Source organism: Microcaecilia unicolor, chromosome 4, assembly GCF_901765095.1.
Source record: "Microcaecilia unicolor chromosome 4, aMicUni1.1, whole genome shotgun sequence".
NCBI classification, from domain to species: domain Eukaryota; kingdom Metazoa; phylum Chordata; class Amphibia; order Gymnophiona; family Siphonopidae; genus Microcaecilia; species Microcaecilia unicolor.
This window is the reverse complement of record NC_044034.1, coordinates 272978072-273004651: the sequence shown is the minus strand read 5'-3', so window position 1 is coordinate 273004651 and position 26580 is coordinate 272978072. Positions and strand designations below refer to the sequence as shown.

The 26580-nt window shown below is 40.8% G+C and overlaps 1 protein-coding gene across 1 annotated transcript in view; it reads left to right on the top strand.

Annotated features, from left to right (window-relative positions):
- Positions 1 to 26580, top strand: part of MYO16 (myosin XVI) — a 481895-nt gene that overhangs the window by 234470 nt on the left and 220845 nt on the right. The window contains exons 18-20 of the mRNA XM_030202479.1: positions 2520 to 2591; positions 6978 to 7119; positions 16867 to 16939. Coding sequence (XP_030058339.1) covers positions 2520 to 2591; positions 6978 to 7119; positions 16867 to 16939 — 287 coding nt within the window. The remainder of the gene's footprint in view (positions 1 to 2519; positions 2592 to 6977; positions 7120 to 16866; positions 16940 to 26580) is intronic.

The window sequence follows — 26580 nt, the reverse complement described above, 5'->3', positions numbered from 1 at the left end:
AATGTTCTGTAGACCCTATCAAAGTCCACTTCTCAAAAATTTCAATAGAATCCATAAAGAATGATGTTGAAAAAACAGTGATTCAAGATAATGAAGATCTTGATCCGTGAAGCCAAAACATTTGCCATTGCTCATCTGTTAATGATACACAAGTGTCCTTTTCCCAATCATTTTGAGTACCTAAACTATAATTCCTCTTACTTAGATGGAAGGATTTGTGAAAAAAAAAAAAAAAGGGAAGCAAGATATGGGGAGAACAAAATTTCCTAATAGATAATCCAAAACAAAATCATTGGGAAGAGGCTTTACATTAATTCTTTGAGGATTTTAAGGTATGCTATAGTTGAAACCAAGAAGAAAAAAAATTGTGACTCAGGTAACATATTCAAGTTGTAATTGTATAAAGGGTTTGAAGTAGTTATTACTTCTGGGATTCTATATATGATGACAAAAGTTAAGTGTGCAAATCAGTGCGCTTTGCCAATTTGCATGTGCAACTTAATTGATTAATGATCCAATTAGTGTCAGTAAATGGCTGCTAATGAACAGTTATAAATGTTAATTGGCCTTAATTGGGATCTACATATTTTGGGGGATGTGTTTAGGGAGTGTTTCGGGGAGGCACCCTGAGTTATGCACAGTTTTATAGAATTTGCCTGATCTGTGCCTAATTTAGGTGCCGGCATTTACACCTGCTTTCAGGAGGTGTAAATACAAATGAATTAAATTAGGTGCAGATTAGGCACTTAGGCGCTAGTCTATAAAGTGTGGGTGCCCCTTATAGAATACCACTCAGTGCATAATTTATTCTATGCTAATTTTTCGGTGTGATTTATTGAATCTAGTCCTATACATGGAAATAATAAAATAGTATGAGTTACATACAAGTCTCCAGAACCTAGGCATGAGAATTTTCACCAGTTTTATGGCTGGCATAAATATTTGTGCCTGAATACATGTGCACATATACACCTGGTTACACTAGCATTCTATAATTGAAAGTAGGTACCTACTTTCCTTTATGGAATAGGCTCCAAATAGGTCACTCTTTAGAAATTCTATAAATGGTGTTTTAACTTGCACGCACAAATTTAGGCGCACATGCAATTTAATTGAATAATGAGCCAATTAGCACCAAATAATTGGAATGTTAGCAAGCAATTGGTACTAATTGGCTTTAATTAAAACATATATGCCTAAATTTAGGCATGGGATACACATGTAAATTTTATATGCAGGTCCAAAAAGGGAGTACAGCTATGGGAGTATCATGGGCAGATCATGGGCAGTCCTGTAATTTATGTGTGTTGCTATGGAATTTGAGGGTTCCACACTAGGGTTTCGTTGGTGTAAATTGCCGTGCCTAAAAGTAGTTGCAGTTCCTGGCATTAAGCGCTATTCTATAAACGGTCCCAACTTTAAGTGCCATTTATAGGATAGCACTTTTTTTTCAGCACCTATTATAGAATTAAGTCCTATGGGACCCTTTTATTAAGCCACAGTAGGGCGAATGTGTAAGTAGCGCACACCAAATCGGACCTACTGCAGGGGTAGCACGGGTGTCCTGCGGTAGTTCCAAAGCAGGCGTGTGCAGTTTCCCATGGTAGAAAATAGTTTTCTATGTTCTACTGCGGGAGGCATCCCCGGTGGTAATCGGCAGCACAGCCACATTCTCATGTGTACCCTGATTACCACAGGAGTAGCGTGTGAGCCCTTACCACTAAGTAAATAGGTGTTTTTAAGGGCTCAGTCAGTAAATAGCTGCATGCTACTTTTCATATTAGTGCCCCATTAAAAAAGGCCTTTTTTCCAGCCCCAGTAAAAAAAAAAAATGGTCCTGCACGCACCAATTTCACATGCCCACAGGAGCACATGCCACTTTTTTACCGCGGCTTAGTAAATAGCCCCTATGTGCTTAAATCACATTAGTGAAACAGCCTTTAAGATGATTTTGTAGTTTGTTTCAAATCCTGATCTGCTTTCTCTCTGGGGTCCTTTTATTAAAGTGCGCTGAAAAAGGGCCTGCAGTAGTGTAGACGTGTGTTTTAGGTGCATGCAGAATTATTTTTTAGTGCACCTACAAAAAAAGCCTTTTTTTTTTGCTGAAAACAGTCATGCGGCAAAATGAAAATTGCCACGCGTCCATTTTGGGTCTCAAATCTTACAGCAAGCCATTGACCTAGCGTTAAGGTCTCAAGCAGTAACTGGGCGTTAATGATCTACGCACATCAAATGCCACTTGACGCGCGTAGCTGTCATACGCCAGAAAATAAAAAAATATTTTTCAGACGCGTGCAGCGAACGCACGCGAAAATTGGAATTACCACAAGGGACATGCAGTAACCAGGCGGTAACTCCAATTTGGCGCACGTTAGACATGCGTAGACACCTATGTGGCTTAGTAAAAGGGCCCCGCTGTGATTTACTGCTTATTGGTAGTGAAAAGGCAATAGTTACAATCTCATTTAATCATGAAATTTGAAAATATTCCTAGTTATTAAACCTATTTTTAATTTCAGTGGCAGGGATGCTGCAGCTTTCACCAGATGAGCTCTCACTGGCTTTAACAACTGAAGTTCAATATTTCAAAGGTAGGCTGTTCTAGACAAGCACATTATACTCACAGTTATAAGGGATTTATTGAGTCCATCAATATGACATGTTTTCTCTGAATTCTGTATTAATTCAATGTTTTTGCATAACAGCAGCTCATTAATTTAGAGCGTTAGTATAGTTTTGTGTGTTGTGCATTAGCATTGAAAGGTTACTGTTTGCAACGGTGAAATTTGAAAAGTGGCTCAAATAAATCCCACAATACTGAAATGTTGACATTTTTTCTGTGTTTTGGGACATTTTGCACTTGTTTTTCACTTGAGGACATCTTTTGCAAATTAACTTTACAATTTAATATATAAGCATCTAAGAGTCACAGACAGTATCTACGAATCTTAGTACTTTATCTGCCTCTGTAGCAATAAGCAGTCTGAAAGAATAGCACATTAGTCCCTAACAAGCAAATGTCACCTGGAATACTTTAAAGAAGCCATCCAATACATCTGCTGAGGTCTTTTGAACACCATCCTAGGTAAACAGTGTACAATGAAATTAGAAAAAATGTGAAAAGGAAAAAGAAATGAGGCAGGGACTAGGCAGTTTTAGACTGTATATGTATATCTGTGTGACAAAAGAGAGGTTTCAAAAGTACAAAAACTCAGGCAACAAAAGAAAGAAGCACAGCTGGGCCTTCAAGACTGTGACAAATGAGAGTCCTTTATCCTTAATGACCCAACACGGGCCGTGTTATGGCGTAACAACGCCTGCCTCAGGGATCCAATAGTTAGTTTTTACCACGGAGGTTTTACCTGATGCACTAGCAACATTTCTGTGGGGTTTATTATCATTGAAAGCAAAGGTTTGACTGGATAGATACACTACAGTGTTCTCAAACTATCTATCAGTCTGTGGAACTGCGGAAGGGATTTTTTGTCTTTATTGTTTGAGAGCATTCTAACTATTTGCCCCCTGAGCCTGGCATTGTTATGTCGAAATATAGCCCATGTCGGGTCTTTATGAATAAAGGACTTTCGTTTGTCAGAGTCTTGAAGGCCCAGCTGTGTTTCTTTCTTACATATATCTGTGCACATCCATACAGTATCCTTGTATATTTTCACATTCTGCTGTCTAAAACAACTTATATAGTCAAGAGTTTTTGTTTGTTACTCTCTATTACGTTTTGAATATTTGTATAATTCTTCTATCCTACTGAAAATATAGAGCATGTTTTGTAAATCAGTGAAACAAACTATCTAATATAAAGAGAGTGCGCTCTCTCTCTCTCTCTCTCTCTCTCCTTCATTTCATTCACTGAATATGTATAAACCTCTAAAATTGTGGCAGAACTCTTCCATCTGGGGTATCTCAGTACGGTCCTAGTCATCCAAGCTTTCTTTAATCTTGAGTATGTCTCCTCATGGTCCTCTGAGATGCTGGAGACATGGCTTTCAACACTGTTAACTATTTTATTGCCTCAACAGTAATGCATTTTTCCAACAGTCCATTTTCCCCTGAATCTTCCTAGTAGTGCCATAGCCTAAATAGTATTCCCAGTCTTACCTGTGGTGTTTAGTCTGTCACTTGAACCTGTGCCTGGAAGTTCATAAACTTTATTCCCAGGAGGAAAATCTTTATGTTAGTCAATTTCCACACTACACAGCTCAGTGTTAGGTTTTCCTTCAAACCACAAAAAAGAAAACCATAAAGCTTCTCTCTCTCTCCTCTCTGAAGCCTTTTCAGTGTTTAGCACTCGGGGTGGCTGAGGTTTGTTGCTACTGTAAATTACATATAAAAACATTTTCCTATACATTCTTTTCTGTATACGATCTTCACAGCAAAATCTTCATGTTATTCCCACTGATTTACAAATTAAGGGTTCCTTTTAGTAAGCTGCATAGGCGCCTACACAGGCCCGAATGTGTGCCAAATTGGAGTTACCGCCAGGTTACCTCATAGCCCTTATGGTAATTTCAATTTTGGCGGGCATCCACTACACACGTCTGAAAAATATTTTTTATTTTCTGGCACGCGTAACGGCCATGTGCCAAGTGGCATCTGATGTGTGTAGGTCATTACCACCCAGATTCTTTTCCGCTAGGTCAATGGCTGGCGGTAAGGTCTCAGACCCAAAATGGACATGTGGCAATTTTGATTTTGCCATGTCCACTTTCAGCAAAGAAAGGGACATTTTTACAGGTGCACTGAAAAATGGATTGGCGCGCCTACACTACCGAAAGCTGTTTTTCGGTGTGCCTTTGTAAAAGGGCCCCAAATAGGGGAATTCATCAAGCGGCGTTATGGCCTTAATGTGCATTAAGGGAGTTAGTGTGTGCTAAATGATAAAAGCTCATTCTATTCCTAAGGGCTTTTAGCATTTAGCGCACGCTAATTCCCTTAATGAGTATTAAGGCCATAACGTCGCTTGATGAATTTCCCTCTAAATCATATTGAGCCCCTTTGGCCTGTTTTCCAGTAGTAGCTCCATCTCATTGGAATGCATTCACCCCATAGACCAGAATCCTTAAACAAATATGTTAAACATGTATTTGTTTAAGAAGGTCTTTTCCTCAATTATCCTTTAATTTTCCCTTAAAGGCTGCCAGTTAGCAAACCGCCTTAGCAGTAACATTTGCACAGTCATTGTATTCTATTTTCACCTCCTCACTTCCTATTGGGTCTTAATCTAATTTTGCATAACTATACAATCTAAAATAAAGATTTATTTAATTAGGTGGTCTTTTACTAAGGTGTGCTAGTGTTTTTAGCTTTTGCTAAAAATCAGCTGGTGCTGAATGCCGAGATGCCTGTAGGAATATAATGGGTGTCTCAGCATTTAGCGCCAGTTGGTTTCTTAGCACTAACGTACTTCAGTAAAAGACACCCTTAGTTAGTTGCCTTATTATTTGCATTGATAGTTTTCTTTAGATAATGGATTTGTAACCTAGCCCTGCCCCCCCTTCCCATTTGATTTCTATTGTTACTATGATTAATTTATTTTGTTATTTTTTATTTATTTTTTTAAATCATGTATATCGAGTTTTCAAGAAAATTTAAACCAATATAGCATATAACAACAAAGAACAAATGGAAAAAACCAAATGCATTACATACAGATAAATGTGACAATTTAACTATAAATATAAAAATCTTAATCTCTAGGAGATGCTGATGTTTTGATGTAATGATCAAAAGGAGCACCATGCTTCTTGAAAGTAGGCAATTGACAAAATTTAAAAGCTGCAGATTCTTCATAGTTTCTAATAGTACAAAGATGACTCCACCATTCACAAAAGTTCAAATGCAAATGATTTTTCCAATGAAATACTGTAAGATAAGTGGCTAGAGCCATCATTATATCAAAATGTTTTTGATATTGATTCTCAAGTGTAAGTGTAAATTTATTTTTATTGTAAGCTGCTTAGTTGTGATTTGCGGTGAACTATATAGCAAGGGGGCAGTTTTATAACTGGGTGTCTCCATTTAGGCACTCCAAATGTGCACAATATTGTATAGTGTTGTATTGTATTCAATTTTTTAATATAACGCCTGCAAACCCAAAAGCTATTGAATCGAGTACATTCAGGTACCGCTGATGTACCTATTATTTAGGTGCTCACGCTTAGGCCAACCATAGAGTTGGTATGCAAGCGCCTAAGCATGGTAGGTAAGCAGGAGCCCCTCCTATGTCTTGCCCATGCTCCACCCCTAAATACCCCCCCCCCCCCCCCCACAAATATACATTATGAAAGTTAGGGGCATAGTTATCAGCATGGGAGACAGTTATGTCTTTTTAAAATAGACTATAAATTGGCATTTATGTGACCTTCACACCTAGCAACGTGTTATAAAATTACCCTCTATCCCCCAGATTCTATATATCTTGGCTATTTCCACGCAGAAATGATATCATATTCCATAATAATGCATATAACCTAATTGGTTAGCAAGCCAATCAGCACTGATAATTGCCAATTAGCAAGCAAGTATTGACACTAATTGGCATTAACTAGAATATATGCACAGAACTATCTAAGCATATTCTATAGCATGCTGTGCATGAATTCTAAGTCACATAGTTGGAAAGGGGGCATTACTGTGGGCATGGAATGGTCAAGTCGTGGGCGTCTCTAGAATCTATGCTCATTGTTATAGAATACATCCGATCCATGCCTAACTTAGTCATCAGCATTTACATCAGGTTTTACTTGGCATAACTGCCCACAACTAAATTTTTCCACGACTAATATTCTATAAACTGCGCAAAAATGTAAGTTTATTCTATAAAGTACGCCTAAATTAAGGAGTACTTTATGGAATACACTTAGGCGAATTTCATTTCAGCGCCAATTTTTTAGGCATGATATATAGAATATAGTCCTCTATGTTCCAGTCAAGCCTAATATCAATTGATATTTATTTTTTAGGAGATATGATCATGAGGAGACACACCATTGAAACTGCAGAATTTTACCGTGATCTTCTGGCAAAGTCATTATATTGTCGTTTGTTTAGCTTTTTAGTGAACAATGCCAACTACTACCTCCAAAATCAAGATGAACAAAGCAGGTAGGCATCTCAGTTGCATATTGCCTCCTATTGAAGTAGACATGTTAGCCTTTTTCAAGATGTTGAAAGCTATTTGTAATTAGCTTGCCATCTATCAGTAACCTGCTTTATCACGGATTACTTAGTAGCAAGGTGGATATTTCAGAAACTTGTTCTGATTGATGATTTCAGATGTCTAACTTGTTTTTTAATACATCAGACAACATAAGCTACTACAATGGAAATCCCTGGCTGATATTTGTCTGAATGTGAGCTACCTACTGAAGACGAGTGGTATATGACTGGCTCACTTTTTGTTAATTGGCATTACTTCTGAGAAATAATGTAGTCTGTAAATTATTCATTCAATGCATGGCATTTTTGATAGGCATTTTATGTAGTTTCATGGATGAGCTCTTAGGGTTGATGATCTATATTGACTGGATTTTACAGAAACCATTGATTTCTAACATGTAGCAGTTCAGATGGCATTTAGTCAATACAAAGCTTAGTTAATATTCACCTCTACAATTATGATCTTAGAGTAGGTCATTAAAAACTTGAACTCGAAAGTCTTTAAATGTTTAAACTGCAGTGGCTACTAAGTAGTCCATTAGCAGACACATATCTGCACCTTGTTGCCAATTGTCTTGTTTTGCAAATTCAAGTAAACGGTTGTCTCTCTTAGTTTTATACCATAACAAAATTTGAATTAACATAGTAGATATTGGAAGGTGAAATTTATAAGAGAGCACATAAGCTATCAAAATCAATAGGTGCATATATGGCACCTACTTTTGAAAACAACAACATGTATCTATGTGCCCTTCTAAAATAACCTACCCAAAGTTGCACCAGCTCTGAGTAATTTATAATTGTGTACATATATGTGCCATAGGAAATGTCTGGGACGGGGTTGCATTGTATGTACATAGTTGATGAAATTTGTGTGCATATGTGTGGTGAATCATTTTATACAGGGTCATGTTGATTGGATGGCCATGTACGCACTAGTTATAGTAGATGTGTGCAACCCAAAATTTGTCATTGTTCAATTTCCCAAGTTGTCTATGGGAATTGTTGTTGTTTCCATTTCAAGAACAATGTTACAGTGTTACCAACATAGAGAGAAACAACGATATTGGTGTCGATATTCAAAATGATTTAACCGTCACGAAATGGCTTCTGGCCAGTTAAAATTGCTTCCTCATCATTTCATCATTTATTAAAATGCAATATACTGCTTTCCTTGCATGCAAATGAAAGTGATTTACATAAAATAATAATAAAACAGAAAATCAGAAAGGAACGCCCATGAGTAGATAGAAACAACCTATCTATCGCAGACAAACTAGCCAGAACTCAAACTAAGATAAAACATTCATGGCAAACATTTACAACCCCCCATCCCCCGCTGCATAAAATAATAATAAAACAGAAAATCAGAAAGGACCGCCAATGAGTAGATAGAAACGACCTATCTATCGCAGACAAACTAGCCAGAATTCAAACCAAGATAAAACATTCATGGCAAACATTTACAACCCCCATCCCTCGCTGCAGAAACCAACCTGGTAATGTGCTATAGGACTGTTAAAAAAGTATGTTTTAAGAGATGTTTTAAATGAAGTATATGTAGTGTCAAGGTGAAGATGTTATGGTAATGAATTTCATAATTCAGGTGAAACAAAGTAAAAGGCACTTGATCTTGTAGACTCGAATCGAGCATTAGAGAGGTGAGGGAGAACCAACCTGTTATCATGCAGTGAACGTAAAGTATGCGAGGGGGCTTCATGGCTATCACTGATATTCAGAAGCACTAAACTGGTTAGTGCTGCTGAGTATCACCATGGACACTCAACTCAAAGCCGACTATTTTGTGGGCAATCCGGGAATGAAGTTATATTAGACCTCATAAAAGTCAGTCCTATCTTTATGTAGTTAAGTTGTTTAGACAGTTAAGGGGGTCTTTTACTAAGCCACTGTGGCATTTTAAGCTTACAGTAGAAAGCTGGCGGTAAATGCTGAGATGCCCATAGGAATATAGGGCCAGATTCTTTATATGGCACCTAAAAAATCCATATGGTAAACATTTCCACTTAAGCATATTTAGGTGTGATATATATAATACGCTTAGATGATATTCCAGCACCTAAAACTATGCACCTCCATTTACACCAACAAAAATGTAGCATAATTTTGCCTAGTGCACATAAATTTACACGCAGTGGGCCATATTCTACAACTACGCATGTAAATTTTGGAATGTCCACAAAACGTCCATTTCTCCACCCACAGCCATGCCCGTTTTTGCCTGCATGCTTTAGAATTTAAGCACAGTACATTTACAGAATACGTTTAGGGATTTCTGTGCGTAAATTCTAATTATTGCCAATTAGTACTCATTATTGCTTGTTAAGTGCTGTTATCAACACTGATTAACTTGTTAAGTCAATTAAGTCATGCACATAAATTATAGAATGTGCTTGGATTTTGGTGTGGAACTCTAGGTGGGCTATATAGAATCCGGCAGATAATGTGTGTCTCGGCATTTACTGCCAGCTGCTTTTTACCGCGAGCTAAAAATGCTACTACAGCTTAATAAAAGACTTCCTAAGTGCTGAATGTTGCACTTAACTTCATATGAGGTAGCTGGCTGCATAAACCCGGATATTCAGTGCTGGTACCTGGACATGGCCTGGCATTGAATTTCTGGGAATAGCACCAGTGACAGTTAAAAAAAACACTAACTGCTGCCAGCTGAATATCCCTTTGTTTTGTTTTTTCCTGTCATTTAAGGCCATAAACAACAAGGGATGACATGAGAAATGCAATTTCAAATGCATGCCCATGCCTAATTTTATAAAGAAACAATAGTACCCCAGGTTTTCAGCTCATTAACCATTCGGCCTCTCTAACACTGTCATAGTGCACAATGAAATCAAAGACACTGATGCAGTATATCAACTGTCCTGCTGATACATTACATCAGTCTAAAGCAGTGGTTCCCAAACCTGGTCCTGGCTGGAGGCACCCCATCCAGTCAGGTTTTCAGGATATCCACAATGAATATTCATGAGATAGATCTGCATTCAGTGGAGGCAGTGCATGCAAGTTTCTCATGAATATTCATTGTGGGTATCCTGAAAACTTGACTGGTTGGGGTGCCTCCAGGACCAGGTTTTGGAACCACTGGTCTAAAGTAACAAAGCTGAAGCTGTGCTTAGGGCTTTAAGTTCACCAGGTTGATATTCAAAGTTATTTAACTGGACAAAAACAGCTCCTGGCTGGTTAAATCGCTTGTTCGGAGCTAGCCACTCTTTTTCGGTGGCACTTAACCAGTTAGCAATGCTGAAAATAACTGAATAGCACCAAACTGATAACTGGCTATTTGGGGGGCAGAGTCAGCACTTGGCTGGTTAAGTGCCAATATTTAGTACTTAACCGGCCAGGTTAACCCCATAAATAGGATTGCATAAAAGGCAGTCCTTTCTTTATGCAGTGCCCCACAGAGGGTTAAATGCTGAATATCTCACTATACCGGCTACGCATTAGCCAGCTCAGAAAACCGAGAGATTCAATGCCGGTTCTTGGACAAGGTCCGGCATTGACTTTCTGGGTTTAATGCCAGTGGCAGTCAGAAAAACACTGAATATCGGGTCGTACAGCTTTTACTATCATTGCAACAAGGTGTCTAGTGCGCACTGAGAAGAAGCACAATGGTATACATACAGTTATATGGTAACTAAAAAAAACCTCATTGATTGAAAAATGTGCTAAACACAATAGTATAGAATATTGTAGAATGTTATAATCAAATTTATAAAAAGGAGGAAAAGACCTCATAAATAGTCTGCGGACTTATATCTGCAATGAGAAATTATGGTCTCAACAGGCTTTCTTATAATCGTCGGACAAAAAACCTCCATGCTCTACCCAATGAAACCTTATTTAGTTATACATGTTTGTTTATTATTATTGTTTTATATACAATCTTGATAAAGTATACTCAATATTATTTGTTTGGTTACATTTGTACCCTGTGCTTTCCCACTCATGGCAGGCTCAATGCGGCTTACATGGGGCAATGGAGGGTTAAGTGACTTGCCCAGAGTCACAAGGAGCTGCCTGTGCCTGAAGTGGGAATCAAACTCAGTTCCCCAGGACCAAAGTCCACCACCCTAACCACTAGGCCACTCCTCCACAGCACTCAATTGCACTTGTATAAATTGATTGTTACAAACCATTATCTGAATCTCAACGGGCTTCCCGTTTCACCATAAGGCTTCATCAGGGGAACTGGTACATTTGTTCTGCATTCTATGAAGAAAATATAACAATTATAATATGCACTTTGTCTGCTTTACGGGCTAGATTCTATATATCACATGTAAAAATATCACCTTGAAAAAAAACATATGCCTAGGTGTATTCCATAAAGTATGCCTAAATTTATGTGTACTTTCCTGCATATTTTCGAAGAAGATCGCCGGCCATCTTCTGACACAAATCGGGAGATGGCCAGCCGGCCATCTCCTGAAGCTGGCAAAATCGGTATAATCGAAAGCCGATTTTGGCCGGCTCCAACTGCTTTCCGTCGCAGAGCAGGCCAAAGTTAAAGGGGGCGTTTCTGCAGGGTATGGAAAGCGGGACGGAGGCGGGATGGGGGCGTTGTTAAGATATGGCCGGCTTCAGCCGATAATGGAAAAAAGAAGGCTGGCTCTGAGGAGCATTTCGCCGGCTTCACTTGGTCCATTTATTTTTAGGACCAAGTTTCAAAAAGTGCCCCAATTGACGGGATGACCACCGGAGGGAATTGTGGATCACCTCCCCTTACTCCCCCAGTGGTCACCAACCCCCTCCCACCCAAAAAAAAAAAACTTTTTTTGCCAGCCTCTATGCCAGCCTCAAATGTCATACCCAGCTCCCTGACAGCAGTATGCAGGTCCCTGGAGCAGTTTTTGTGGTTGCAGTACACTTCAGGCAGGTGGACCCAGGCCCACCCACCCCCACCTGTTACATTTGTGATGGTAAATGGGAGCCCTCCAAACCCCCCCAAAACCCACTGTACCCACATGTAGGTGCCCTCTTCACCCATAAGGGCTATGGTAATGGTGTACAGTTCTGGGGAGTGGGTTTGGGGGGGGGGGTTGGGGGGGCTCAGCACACAAGGTAAGGGAGGTATGCACCTGGGAGCAATTTTTTAAGTCCACTGCAGTGCCCCCTAGGGTGCCTGGTTGGTGTCCTGGCATGTCAGGGGGACCAGTGCACTACAAATGCAGGCCCCTCCCACGACCAAATGCATTGGATTTGGCCGGGTTTGAGATGGCCGGCATCGGTTTCCATTATTGGCGAAAACCGATGCCGGCCATCTCTGACATTTGGCCGGCTCCAACCGTATTATCTAAATGAAAGATGGCCGGCCATCTTTTTCGATAATACGGTTTGGGACCGCTATTTGCAGCGCCGGCCATATAGATGGCCGGCACCGTTCGATTATGCCCCTCTTTATAAAATAAGCCAAACTTTCTGCACAGTTTATAGAATATACACACTGCCTGTCCATGTGACTAAATTTAGTCATAGGCAGCTACGCCAAGTAAAACTTGTTGTAAATGCTGATGCCTAAATTAGGCGCAGATAGGGTGTATTCTATAACAACATGCATAGATTTTAGGAATGCCCATCACCCTCCCATTCCATGCCCATAGCCACACACCCTTTTCAAATCTGGACTTAGAATTTATGCACATCACATTGCGGAATACAGACAATTGCGAGCGTATTTTCTAATTAAAGCCAATTATTGTCAATAATTTCTTGTTAATTGGCAATTTTCAGCACTGATTGGCTTGTTAACTAATTAAGCTGTGTGCAAAAATCAAGAATATGGCCAGATTTGCGCTATATAGAATCTGGGGGTATATGACTTATGACATCTATGCTCCAAAGCTTAATAATAGAGCAAACATAAGAAATCCCATCATAGAAACGTTTTCTATGGTGGGATTTCTTATATTTTCACTATTGTTTTGTTGAAGATTGGTATCCTATTGAGTGATACTGACCATGTTTGTAGTTTCAGCTAAAGCTGAAGGCGGCTGAGGGGAGATATGATAGAGGTCTATAAAATAATGAGTGGAGTTGAACGGGTAGATGTGAAGCGTCTGTTTACGCTTTCCAAAAATACTAGGACTAGGGGGTATGCGATGAAGCTACAATGTAGTAAATTTAAAATGAATTGGAGAAAATGTTTCTTCACGCAACGTGTAATTAAACTCTGGAATTCGTTGCCAGAGAATTTGGTAAAGGTGGTTAGCTTAGCGGAGTTTTAAAAAGGTTTGGACAGCTTCCTAAAGGAAAAGTCCATAGACCATTATTAAATGGACTTGGGGAAAATCCACTATTTCTGGGATAAGCAGTATAATATGTTTTGTACTTTTTTGGGATCTCGCCAGGTACCTGGTTTTAGTTGGTGTAATTGACCGTGACTTAATTTAGTTGTGTGAACCAGTGCTTGGCATATTCTCTAATGTACTCCTAAATTAAAGTGTATTTTATAGAATACACTTCGATTTCCATGCAGAAATCTCAGCATGATATATAGAATCTAGCCCATTATGGGGTCTGTTTATTAAGGTGTGTTAAATGCCACACAATCCATTGTTTACCTACAAGCTGCATGGCACTTATCACACACTAATTTGTTAGCGTACAATAAATCTGTTAGCACACCTTAGTAAAAGGACCTCTATGTGTGGTCCTGGTTGAGCTGCTATGAGACAAAAAGGATTTTGACATCTCTACCTTTGTTCAGTGCCTTGATCATTCAGAAATGTGTTTAATTAGTTTATTGGTTGAAAGCCTTCTCAGTTGTTATTCCATAGTTATGGAATGCAATGGTGTCAGAACTTAGATATGTTTCCCATGAATTAGGGATGGACTGTCATTTGCAATGACATGGGAATCCCATGTCATTAAAACCCGAAAATTAGCAAAAAATCACAAAAATGTGTTTTTCGTTTGCTGATAATAGTGTGTACTCTTTTGAAAATGTACTGTTCCTGCATGAACACTGCCCATGCACATGTTATCAGGAAAGGACTACACATTGTTTCAGAAAGAATGCATCCTCTTTCCAGATATTGCACCTTCTTTCAACAGAGTGCACACTCAATGACTTTGCTCCTAAGATGAAAAACAAAATAGCCAATGAAAATGATCGAAACAAACATCCCCAAAAATGACGTGGGAAAAAACATGAATCAAAAAATTTCTGGCTGCTCATCCTTAACTTGAATAGTTAGTTATAATTAATGTGGGGCCTTTTACAAACGAGGGCTTACTGAATGCTAAAATCGGGGCTACTGCTGGCCCAATGTGGCCACCGGTGGTAGTTCTGCCCTGAATGTGCGCCATTTCCGGGGGGGGGGGGGACCCCTGAAATGGCTTCCGCAGTGGTAACCCAATAGTAATCAGGCATCGCCGGGTTATCGCGGGAGCCCTTATTGCCACTTCAGTGGGTGGCGGTAAGGACTCCCTGCCGCATGACCACATGGTAAGAGTTCTCTTACTGTATGGCCATGTTTGTCTGAGGGATTTTACCTGCTTCGGTAAAAAGGGCCCTGACATGCAGGAAAAATGGCCCCTGCCGCTAGCGCAGAGCCATTTTCCCCACAGTTTGGTAACCATGAACACAGGAATAGCCATTTAACTTAGCCAGTCAACACTGGAGGATCTGAAGGTGACGAAACAGTGTGACAAGGTGGTGGCCATAGCTAGAAGGTTGCTAGGTTGTATACAGAGAGGTGTGACCAGCAGAAGAAAGGAGGTGTTGATGCCCCTGTATAAGTCATTGGTGAGGCCCCACCTGGAGTATTGTGTTCAGTTTTGGAGGCCGTATCTTGCTAAGGATGTAAAAAGAATTGAAGCGGTGCAAAGAAAAGCTACGAGAATGATATGGGATTTGCGTTACAAGACGTATGAGGAGAGACTTGCTCACCTGAACATGTATACCCTGGAGGAAAGGAGAAACAGGGGTGATATGATACAGATGTTCAAATATTTGAAAGGTATTAGTCCGCAAACAAATCTTTTCTGGAGATGGAAAGGCAGTAGAACTAGAGGACATGAAATGAGATTGAAGGGGGGCAGACTCAAGAAAAATGTCAGGAAGTATTTTTTCACAGAGAGAGTGGTGGATACTTGGAATGCCTTCCTGCGGGAGGTGGTGGAGATGAAAACGGTAACGGAATTCAAGCATATATGAGTTTGTTGGGCAGACTGGATGGACCGTGCAGGTCTTTTTCTGCCGTCATCTATGTTACTATATTACTGTAAAATTAGCACTGGCTGGCTAATTTGCACACATAATTTACGGGAAGACTCCTGATCCACCCATTACCCTCCCATGGCCGTATCCTCTTTATAGAGTTTTTCCCATGGATCCCGGTGCATAAATATGTGCACACAAATTTACATTAATGCCAATTAGCACTAATAATTCATAGGGCCCAATTACCTGTGGTAATTGGCTTGCTATTCAATTACTACTACTACTACTATTTAGCATTTGTATTGCTAAATTGCACGCACAAATTGGGCACACACCTAAATTTGTGTGCACAACATTTAGAGCCATTTATATAATTTAGGGGTTAATGACAGGATATTTTGAAAGGGAGAAATCTATCTCCCTAAGTCAGGGGCAGATAATCAAAACTCCGGCGCTATTCTGGATAGCGCCATAAAAATAGAACTGAAACAGCTCAGAAGAGCAACCCCTAATGCTGAAAGCTAATGAGATGTAAATATAGGCACGCTCATAGCTTTGAGCATTAGGGAATTCAGTGGGAGGACTGTGCTTGGCACATGTGCAGAAGAGTTCAGCGGTAAGCTCAGCTTCTCTGTGCATGTGCCAGGTAAACCCTGAACGTGAAACACACATTGGCGTCTGTTTTTTGCAGTCTAAATATAAGCGTTTTTATTTTTTTTTATCTGCATGTTTATATTTAGATGCAAGTAACAGACGCCAATGTGTGCTTTGGTTTTTTGTTTTTTTAAGCATTGCCGTTTTCCAATTTAGACGCAGGACAGGAATGCCAATGTGTGCTTCAGGTTTGGGTCTGCTGTTTCTTACAACCAGTGCTCAAGAGCTGGCATGGGGTTTCTTCTGCTTCCAAAGCAATCAAAACCGGTAGATTTTGCAGAAAGAATCATGAGAGAAGCATGAGAATCATGGGGAATCCTAACTTCCAATACCCTAATGCCTGCTCGGACCTGACGTTATATTTTACAGCGATAAGGCACCTTTGTTTCAGGTGCTCTTTTCTGATCATTGAGGATGAATACAAAATAACCTAATTTAAATGAGCTTGACTGCATTTGCATGCTATCTGCACTAAGGCCTGCTATCTGCACTAATTGTTTGCTGCGCTGGTAAACGCGGCCGCTGGTAGGGCATTAATGGCCTTTAGCATTACTTTTGATCATCAGCACCTCAATGCTTTTGAAATTTTACACCAAAGTTGTCAGATATATCTGTAGGAAATCAGGGTCCATTATATATCTGAATAATGTTTAAAATTGCTGGAAGAATGATCGCAATTGTTGATTCAAATCATGTTGAGCAATTTGGCATACAATGTGAAAAAAAGTTCATTTAAAAAAAAAAGCTTTTTCAAGGAAAAAAACAGGCATGAGTATTATCTTTATTTATTTGCACACCTATAACCTTAATATTAATATTAATATTCTTTTTAATTGTAGTGACCAGACTCTTGAAATTGGAATACTGGACAACTTTGGCTTTGAGGACTTTCAGAAGAATGCATTTGAACAGGTAGTTTATTTGGTTACTTGAAGAACAACTGTTCATGCGTTGGGCTTTTTCTTTTTTTTCTGAAGTAGGTATTCAGAAACAGGCGAGTCACTTTCAATAGCAATGATGATTGCATTTTTTTAATGTAGGCTGTGGCATTTTTAAAAACATGCATATTCAGTACTACTATATTTTTAAGTTTCAAGTTTATTTAAAGTTTGCTACCCAGCCCATGAAGAGCATGTCTGAGCAGCTTACAGACTAAATAGTAAAGCAAGAAATAGTGAAATATTAGAGATGAAAGAAAAGAAGGGGAGGGAAGGAACTATAATTTTAAAAGGGCAAAAGATGAGAAAATACAGAGGGAAGAGGTATAGACTGGTCTGTTTGGTCCAGCATACTCACACCTATGGACTGCAGCCAGGGGCTAAGCAAAAGCATCGCTAAAAAGGAAGGTTTTAAGTACTGACTTAAAGGATTGGAGGGATGTGTGGTGTCGAAGGGATAAAGGTAACTTATTCCAGTGATCGGTGCCTTGGAATGAAAACACCGCTTTCCTTGTGTGTTGGTGAAAACTTTCTCAGAATAGTAGACAACCAGAAGATTATGAGATGCTGATCGTAAGGTTCTAGAGTTTGAATAGGGGACGAGCATGCAAGAAAGATATGCTGGTTCTCCTGATTGATTGATTTTATAGATTAGTAGTAAAAGTTTGTAGACAATACGGCGTGGGAAAGGGGGAGCCAGTGGGCTGATTTCAAAAGTGGAGTGACATAGAGGGGCATAATTGAATGGGGCCAGCCATCTATAAGGGCATCCATCTCTAATGACGGCCCCATAAAGCAGCGTACCCGACTGTATTATTGAAACAACATGGCCGGCCATCTTTCGTTTCGATAATACGGTCGGGGCCGGTCAAATCTCAACATTTGGGCCGCCCTTAGAGATCGCCGCCATTGGTTTTCGCCAATAATGGAAACTAATGGCAGCCATCTCAAACCCGGCCAAATCCAAACCATTTGGTCGTGGGAGGAGCCAGCATTTGTAGTGCACTGGTCCCCCTCACATGCCAAGACACCAACCGGGCAACCTAGGGGGCACTGCAGTGGACTTCACATATTGATCCTAGGTGCATAGCTCGCTTATGTGCTGAGCCCCCCAAAACCCACTACCCACACTGGTCAACACTACCATAGTCCTTAAAGAGTAACGGGGGGCACCTACATGTGGGTACAGTGGGTTTCTGGTGGGTTTTGGAGGGCTCCTATTTACCACCACAAGTGTAACAGGTAGGGGGAGATGGGCCTCGGTCCGCCTGCCTGAAGTGCACTGCAGTACTCACTAAAAACTGCTCCAGGGACCTGCATAGTGCTGTGATGGAGCTGGGTATGACATTTTCTATTTTCTACTGTGAGGCGATCCCAGTGGTAAACGGCAGTGTACCCACATTGGCGTATGCTGCATAGGTACCACGTGGGTAGAGTGTGAGCCCTTACCACTAAATAAATGGGTAGCGGTAAGGGCGCAGACCATAAATAGGTATGTGCTAGTTATAATCCTTAGGGTGGGGCAATACCCTTGTCAGCAGTAAAGGGACAATAGAGGTAGTTTTGAACACAGCAGTGAAGGACCCTTTCACTGTGTCTCTGGTGTATATGTACCATCTATTTCCCCCTAGTATCTCTATTACTGATGGTATTATACACACTGAATACACTCCAGAGAATTATATGCCAAAAACATCGAAATAATATACCACAATAATGAAAATTATTAAACAGAATTGTATTTGCAGTGTTCTGGAAATATATGGAGTAACCTTAGCACTGGATTCCCACTCAGCCCTAGCCCTAGCTCCCCAGTCCAGCATCTTCCTATGGCTATATTTTTGATTACCTTTCAAAGACCAAAACCTCTTTTCTCAGGCCAGGGTAGTATAATATGTTTATAATATACTGTCCTGACCTGAGAAAGGTGGTTTTAGCCTCTGAAAGCTAGTAAAAAAAAATGTATTGAGTTGGTCCAATAAAAAAGTATCACCTAATTTTCCTTTTTTTTTTTAATTAACCTTTGGAGTGGACTTACATGGCTAACACACTGATTTATCCTGCACTACAAAAAGAAAAATAATTTTACCTTTCTTTTCTGGCCATTTAGTTTCTCTGGTTTCTGCTTGCTTCTGTATTCTCCTAACTCTTTTGCAAGGCTTCGTTCTGTGAGTCTGAAGGCCTGCACATACAACGTGCAGGATGTCAGAAACAGAAGGAATAGGAAGCCTTTTGCGAGGAGGACCTCGGCTGGCATGGGGGGGGGGGGGCTGGGGTCTCCCGCCAGCAAAGGTAGGCAGGTTGGTGGCGGGAGGGGGGTCAAGTGGGTCATTGGCAGGGGGGTCCAGGGCCCAATCTATGGGGGCCCAGGCCCCACGTAGCTATGCCACTGATTCAATATTACTTTCCAGTCTTTAAGCTCCCTACTTTTCATTGAATCTGTGTACAGTTTTCCATATGTTTCCCTCACCCAGGCCCATCCATTCCCCTTTCTCTTATTCCCCCTTCCATTAGCTCTTTGCTCTTTCCCTTTGTCATATAACATCTCTCTGTTTCTTTCTCTCCCCCTCCCCTCCCCACTATGCAGTATCTCCTGCAGCATCTCTTCTTAGTATATCTCTCTTTCCCCCACCTGACTGCCATGCAGCATCTCCACTGTTTTTATCTCTTTCTCCCCCTACCAACCAGCATCATCTTGTCTCTTTCTCTCTCTTCCCCATATCCAGCATCACCCCATCTTTCTCTCTCCTTCCCCATTCAACATGATACCATATCTCTTTCTTTTCTTCCCCATCCAGCATCATGATGTCTGTCCATCTTCCCCCATCCATCATTGTTCTGTCCATCTTCCCCCATCCATCATTGTTCTGTCTCTCTTCCACCCAATTCAGCATCACCCCATCTATCTCTCATCCCATCCACCATCTTCTAGTTTCTTTCTCTTTCCCAATCCAGTATCTCTCCTTCCTACTTATCAAGAATCACCCCTCTCTCTCTCTTCTCCCCCATACAGCATCACCTTATCTGTTTCTCTTCCCAGTCCCCACCCAGCATCGTTCTGTCTCCCTTTCATCCTCCCCAATCTATCTCTCTTCCCATCTACCATCACCTTTTTTCTCTTCCCCCATCCAGCATCTCTCAATCTTCGTCCCCATCTAGCATCACCCCATCTCTCTCTCTTCTCCGCTTCCATCATTATCCTGCCTGTCTCCTTCCTTATCCATCATCACTATTCCTCTCCGCCCAGCATCTCTCTCTTTCTCTCTCTCTCTTTCTCTCTCTCTCTCATCTAGCATTACTCGGTCTCTCTCTCTCTCTCTTTCCCTCTGCTACCCCATCCAGAATCATGCTGTCTCTGCCCCCTCCCTATCAAGCATCACCCTATCTCTCATTTCTGAACCTTCTTATTCCTTCCCCCTCATTCAGCATGGCCCCCTTTGCCTCTGTCTCTTCACCCTAACATCCAGCATCTTCCCCTTTCTCTCTCGATCATCTCTCGATCATCATCTTACAGCTTTCAAGTTCGGCGGGAGAGCAGTGCCATATTAGCATTAAAACAAAGTAAAAGTATGCACAGGACGATTTTCCTGTGTGTGTGTGCATGCACCGCTGCTCTGCCAGTCACGCTCCCTCTGACCAAGAAACTTTGCATCAGAGGATATGGAACTGGCACAGCAACAATGGCATGTACAGGAAAATGGTCCTGTGTGCTTTCACTTTATTTTTACAGCTGATACTGCTGCTGCTCTGCCATCAAACTTGAAATGGTGTAAGATAGTGGTTCCCAAGTCCAGGCCTGGAGTACCCCTTGCCAGTCAGGTTTTCAGGATATCCACAATGAATATGCATAAACTTGATTTGCATACACTGCCCCCATTATATGCAAATCTTTTTTCATGCATATTCACTGTGGATAAGTACTGGTGTAAGAGTTTGATCATGAGAGATGGGAGGAAAAGAGAGACTGGTGAAGAGAGTGGGCCTAGCAGCAGAAGTAGGTGCTGTTTTTATCCAAATCTGTTTGAGGGATCAGTTGCTCCCCTTGCACCCCCTCTAGCTACGCCTCTTTTTCTAGTGCGGAACCCCTTAAGATCACAATAGAAAAGCTGCTAGTGCTTCAAGTAATATTTTATTAAGGAGAACAAAACTGTGCAATTGAATAAACAAGCTACTGGCAAAGTATGTGCCATCATGCCAAAGAGCCTACTTTACAACTGGTCAGTATTTTGTAAAAGGCCATTTATGCATGTACATAAGAACATAAAAATAGCGATACTGTGGCAGACCGATGGTTCATCTAGTCCAGTATCCTGCGTCCAACAGTGACCAATCCATTTAGTAGCAACATTCCATGTTACCAATCCCGAGGCAAGCAGTGACTTTTCCATGTCTGACCCAATAGCAGAATATGGACTTTTCCTCCAGGAACTTGTCGAAACCTTTTTTAAACCCAGGTACGCTAATCACTGTTACCACATCCTCCAGCAAAGAGTTCCAGTGCTTTTCTCATGTTCAGGATACCGGTTTTTATCTTACATAACAATCAAAAACAAACCAAAACCAGAGGTTTCTAACAAGCTTGTTCTAGAGAAACAATTCCATTCCAAAAAGCTTTCTCAAACACAGCACCTTCCCTTACAGGTTTTCTATCTCACTATGCTTCTAATACAGGGACTACTATGCTCTTTGTAGATGCAAAAGCTAATGTGTAAACCTCTGTGCCCTTTACTTTCTGGGCCTCCTTGGTATAGCAGTTTCATACAACCTCCCTCTCCCCAGGTGTTGTAACACAAAAACTGTCACTCCCTTCCCTCTGGCTATGGTCCCTCTTGTTTACTTGCCTCACAGTATTCCCAGATATTCCTGCTGAGCAATAGAGAACCACTCCTGAGCCAAAGCTTTCTGCCACTTAGAACTTCTTGCCCAGCCCTTAGCTTTCTGGTTCTGCCTGTTCTAGCCGATTCCTCTTGCCCAATAAGAACATCATTCTTTTCCTTGAGCCCTCACACTTTAAACACTGATTTCCTTTCCTGGATGCACACCCTCTTTTCCCAGTGTGTGTGGACCTTTTCTCTTGTCTCCCCCTGCTTAGGGTAACGTACTTGCATCCCCTCAAAGGAATTAACCAAATTTCACTTACTTAGAAAGGGATCTTCCTTGTCTGGAGGCAGTCAGTTCTTCCTTCACCAGGGCTAAACTTTCTCTTTACAGTCTTCCCTTTATCAGACAGCTTGCTCACCTCTCAACAGAACTACCCAAATTCCCTTTATTTTCTAAGTGCCTCCCCCTCTGTATGGATCTCATTTCACACTTCCAAAGGGCCTGACTGGCTTCAGAGTCTCCCCCTTTCTCTAGGATGAGCAGCTTGTCTGGAATGTTTTTACGTTTGGGGAGCGTGCCAGGTGCCCTTGACCTGGATTGGCCACTGTCGGTGACAGGATGCTGGGCTAGATGGACCTTTGGTCTTTCCCAGTATGGCACTACTTATGTACTTATGTACTTATGTACTTATGTACTCCAAGGAACAGTGTGCTTCTAGCCTCCCACTGACAGGCCTACTAGCATTTGTACACCAGGCTATCCTCTCTGTTTGCAGGCTTCTAATATACAGCCTGCTCCCTTGCAAGGGCTGGCAGCCACACCCCTTTGTTATAGCTGTCTTAAGGGCCTGAGGCTCAAAAGTCACCGTTAAATACCACATGCATCTATATCCATGGTTGAACTTATGGATTTTGAATTAGTGATCGATGCTCAAAGGAAATCAGATTCAAATGAAATGTGCAGAAATTCTGCAAGCGGCTCGGTAAGCAAAGCTCCTAGCACATGCATAGAACTGTCTCATGGTAAGCGTCAATGTTGTACACATGATCAGGGAAAAAAAGTGACAACCATGTCATAGGGTTCCATGACTGCAGCAGTGCTGTTACATGCGGGACACACATACACATATAATAGATGCACATAGTACATTTACGGGTGGGACACACACACACTCGCATATTTATTTATTTATTTTTATTACATTTGTACCCTGCACTTTCCCACTCATGGTGGGCTCAATGCGGCTTACATGGGGCAATGGAGGGTTAAGTGACTTGCCCAGAATTACAAGGAGCTGCCTGTGCCTGAAGTGGGAATCGAACTCAGTTCCTGGGTTCCCCAGGAACAAAGTCCACCACCCATGTACATGCACATGGAATATTTCACACACACAGGCAGATTCTATTAACAAATGTTCCACAACAACTTTTCACACTACTGCTACATGCAGAACACAGACAAATAATACACACACATAGCACATTTAACGCTCATGTGCAAATACTATTTTAAAATACAAGCAGACTGCTCCACCGAGAAGTCACCCTCATACAACTAAAGCTCCAAACCTGCTAGAACATTTTGAACATTAAAGGTAGGCACTTCTTTCTGTGCATTGCACGGATACATCTGTGCATTGCATTTAATGTTCATTTTAATACTAATGAGCTCATTGTATTACATTTCCATAGGATTATCAATGGCTACTACCGCAAACAGTAAAAACGATGCAGAACCCCATTGTGCATTAAACACTAAATAACGTGTGAGCTAGACTGGCTACAACCAATCTAAATCAAACTTGGCAAGCTCGGTAAGCTTCGAGCACTGGATCCTAAGAGTTAATGAGGCTAGCAGCCCAAATGTACAGGAAAGAGGTCTAGAACTACCTCTCCAAAAAGCCTGAATTTCTGCCCTGGGCCGTCTGCTAAGGTAAATCACTAGAATGTGTTTCCTTTTCCCCTCCCCCAAAGCTGAAATTTATTTTATTTATTTATTTATTTATTTATTTGTAGCATTTGTATACCACATTTTCCCGCAGATTTGCAGGCTCAATGTGGCTTACATTTGCCGTAATGGCGGTTGCCATTTCCGAGTAACTGAGTAGAAAAGGCATTGCATTAAGGTGTATACATACATGGTAAAGAAGGGTATCTTATGGTAGTGTGTTTTGGTTCCTGCGTGATAGATAGGATTGTAATATACATTAGATCATTGGCTGTAGAGAAGCCATATTCAACATAGGGTTAAAGTGAAAGAGGTTAGTCAGTCAGGTGATACGAGTTCGATTTTTCTAGATCATGTGTAGTTTTATTATTTAGTGTTGAGGATGAATGTTAATGGTATGCTTTCTTGAATAGATCAATTTTCAGTAGCCTTCTGAAGATAGTTAAGTCTTGCGTTGTTTTTATGGCCTTCGGTAGTGTGTTCCAAAGCTGTGTGCAAATGTAGGAGAAACTGGTTGCGTATGTGGATTTATATTTTAATCCCTTACAGTTGGGATAGTGGAGATTGAGGAATGAGCGTGCTGATCTTTTTGTATTCCTAGTAGGCAAGTCTATAAGATCTGACATATAGGTCGGTGCTTCCCCATGAACGATTTTGTGGACCAGGGTGCAAACTTTGAACGCAATGCATTCTTTTAATGGTAACCAGTGCAGTTTTTCTCTTAGGGGTTTGGTGCTTTCATATCTCGTTTTCCCGAATATGAGTCTGGCTGCTGTATTTTGAGCGGTTTGAAGCTTCTTGATGATTTGTTCTTTGCATCCGGCATAGATGGTATTACAATAGTCTAGATGGCTTAGTACCATTGATTGTAGATAGACATTGATTGTAGATAGACTTGGGGAAGCCACTGCTTACCTTGGGATTGGTAGCATGGAATCTTGCTACTGTTTGGCCTTCTACCAGGTACTTGTGACCTGGACTGGCCACTGTTGGAAGCAGGATACTAGGCTAGATGGATCATTGGCCTAACACAGTATGGCTATTCTTGTGTTCTTATGAAGCAGATCTACCCTTTTCCAGTCCTCAGAATCACTTATAACTCAAAGGACAGACTGTGGAACTGCTAGAATTTCTCCAAACCAATTCCAATTCAGTTATTTTAAAAGAGGTTGAATATGAGAGACAGATGCTCTCCTGCAAGAATACATCCAGAATCATACTGAGGGGCTCAATGTTTGGCATTGGTGACTTGAAGACAGTGGAAGAGAATGGCAGATGGCAACTATGGAGGTGTCTACAGAGGTATAGTGTAATAACTTATTGAAAACCAAGAAAATCAGGGTAATTGCCCTGGGTCCTTGGCTTTGGGGTCCAAAGAGAAGAGGCCAAAAAAATTTTTAAAAGGTAGTACAAAGAACCAGATCAGGGGTAACCTGGTTGTGGAAACAACGAGATACAGGTAAGGCAAATTGTCCGCACTACCTGTGCTTTGGAGGGCTTCACACAGATGCAGAAACCAAATCCCCAGTAAACACTGTGCTCCCCTATTATTGCTACAGAGTGTGCCAGAGTGTTGGCAGGCTAGAAGTACATTGTAAAATTCAAAGAGTTCCCTTCTGGCAAAAGTTTTGCAAATTAGAATTGCAGCAGAGAGGAGAAGTGGCAGATCAGAGCTACAACCACCCTGGCAAGCTTATGTTTATATCATAGAGAATATGGATGTGCATTCATGAACACACATTTGGTTTGTATGGGTACTTAAAGTTTAAAGTGATCTTGGAGTGATTTAGGGATCCAGTCAGGAGGGTACAGTTGGCAACTTAAGGGGATTTCCTTGACGCAGCCTGGTGGGCGTAACATGTTGAATGTGTTCCCCTGACCGACAGAGAAAGATGTTAAAAATCTTCATGATAAGGAGAAATATCAAGTAAATGTTTTATTTGTGTATGAAAAATTCTAGTGGAAATAAGAAATAATTGACAATTAAGGAATATAGGGGACCTGTGATGAGATGAGTATGTAAAGCTTAAGGGCAATGAAGTATTTAACCTTTGAGTGACACTGCTGAGGTCCAAGATAAAGTAAGGGAGAGAAGAGTTAATTATATAGTGAGTAAAAAGTACACTAGTTGCTTGTGCATGCCTACACCTGCAAATTAACGTGCATACAATTGATTTGCATGCATAGAATGTGTGCAAAAACCACAAATGTGAGGAAATACATGATGAAAATACATGAAAATCGCTGAATCTTTGTTTAAAAGAAAAACTAACCAAACTATTTTCTTTCATGGGTGCTCCTAAAACATAGAAGGGAATAAACACTTGAAAAAATTTGCAGTAACCATAACCGGGTCAATATTCAGCATGAGTTAACTCAGTAGGATCAACATCGTCTTCAATTAGTGCAAAATACTGCCATAAGAGTCCTCTATCACCTTAAGAAATTTGACCATATTACTTTGCATCTCAAATCTTTGCACTGGCTCCCCATTTCTCACCACATTACTTATAAAATTCTCCTACTTATTTACAAAGCTCTTGCCGACACTGAACCTCTTTACCTTTGGAGATACCTTACCCCATATATTCAAACTCGTGCTCTAAGACTATCACAACTTAATCTCTTCTCCATTCCATCACACAGAGAAATTTTTCATGAGCACAGCAGACACTCAATGTTTGCCTTTCAAGGGCCCAAGCTATGGAACACCCATCTCACTTTCACCAAACCACCTCGCTATCACTCTTTAAAACAGAACTTTTTCATTTTGTTATGCATGTTCATAACTTTTTCTTTCCAGATCCCGTCACTTTACCTGGTTACAGTTTTCCCCCCATCCTTCTC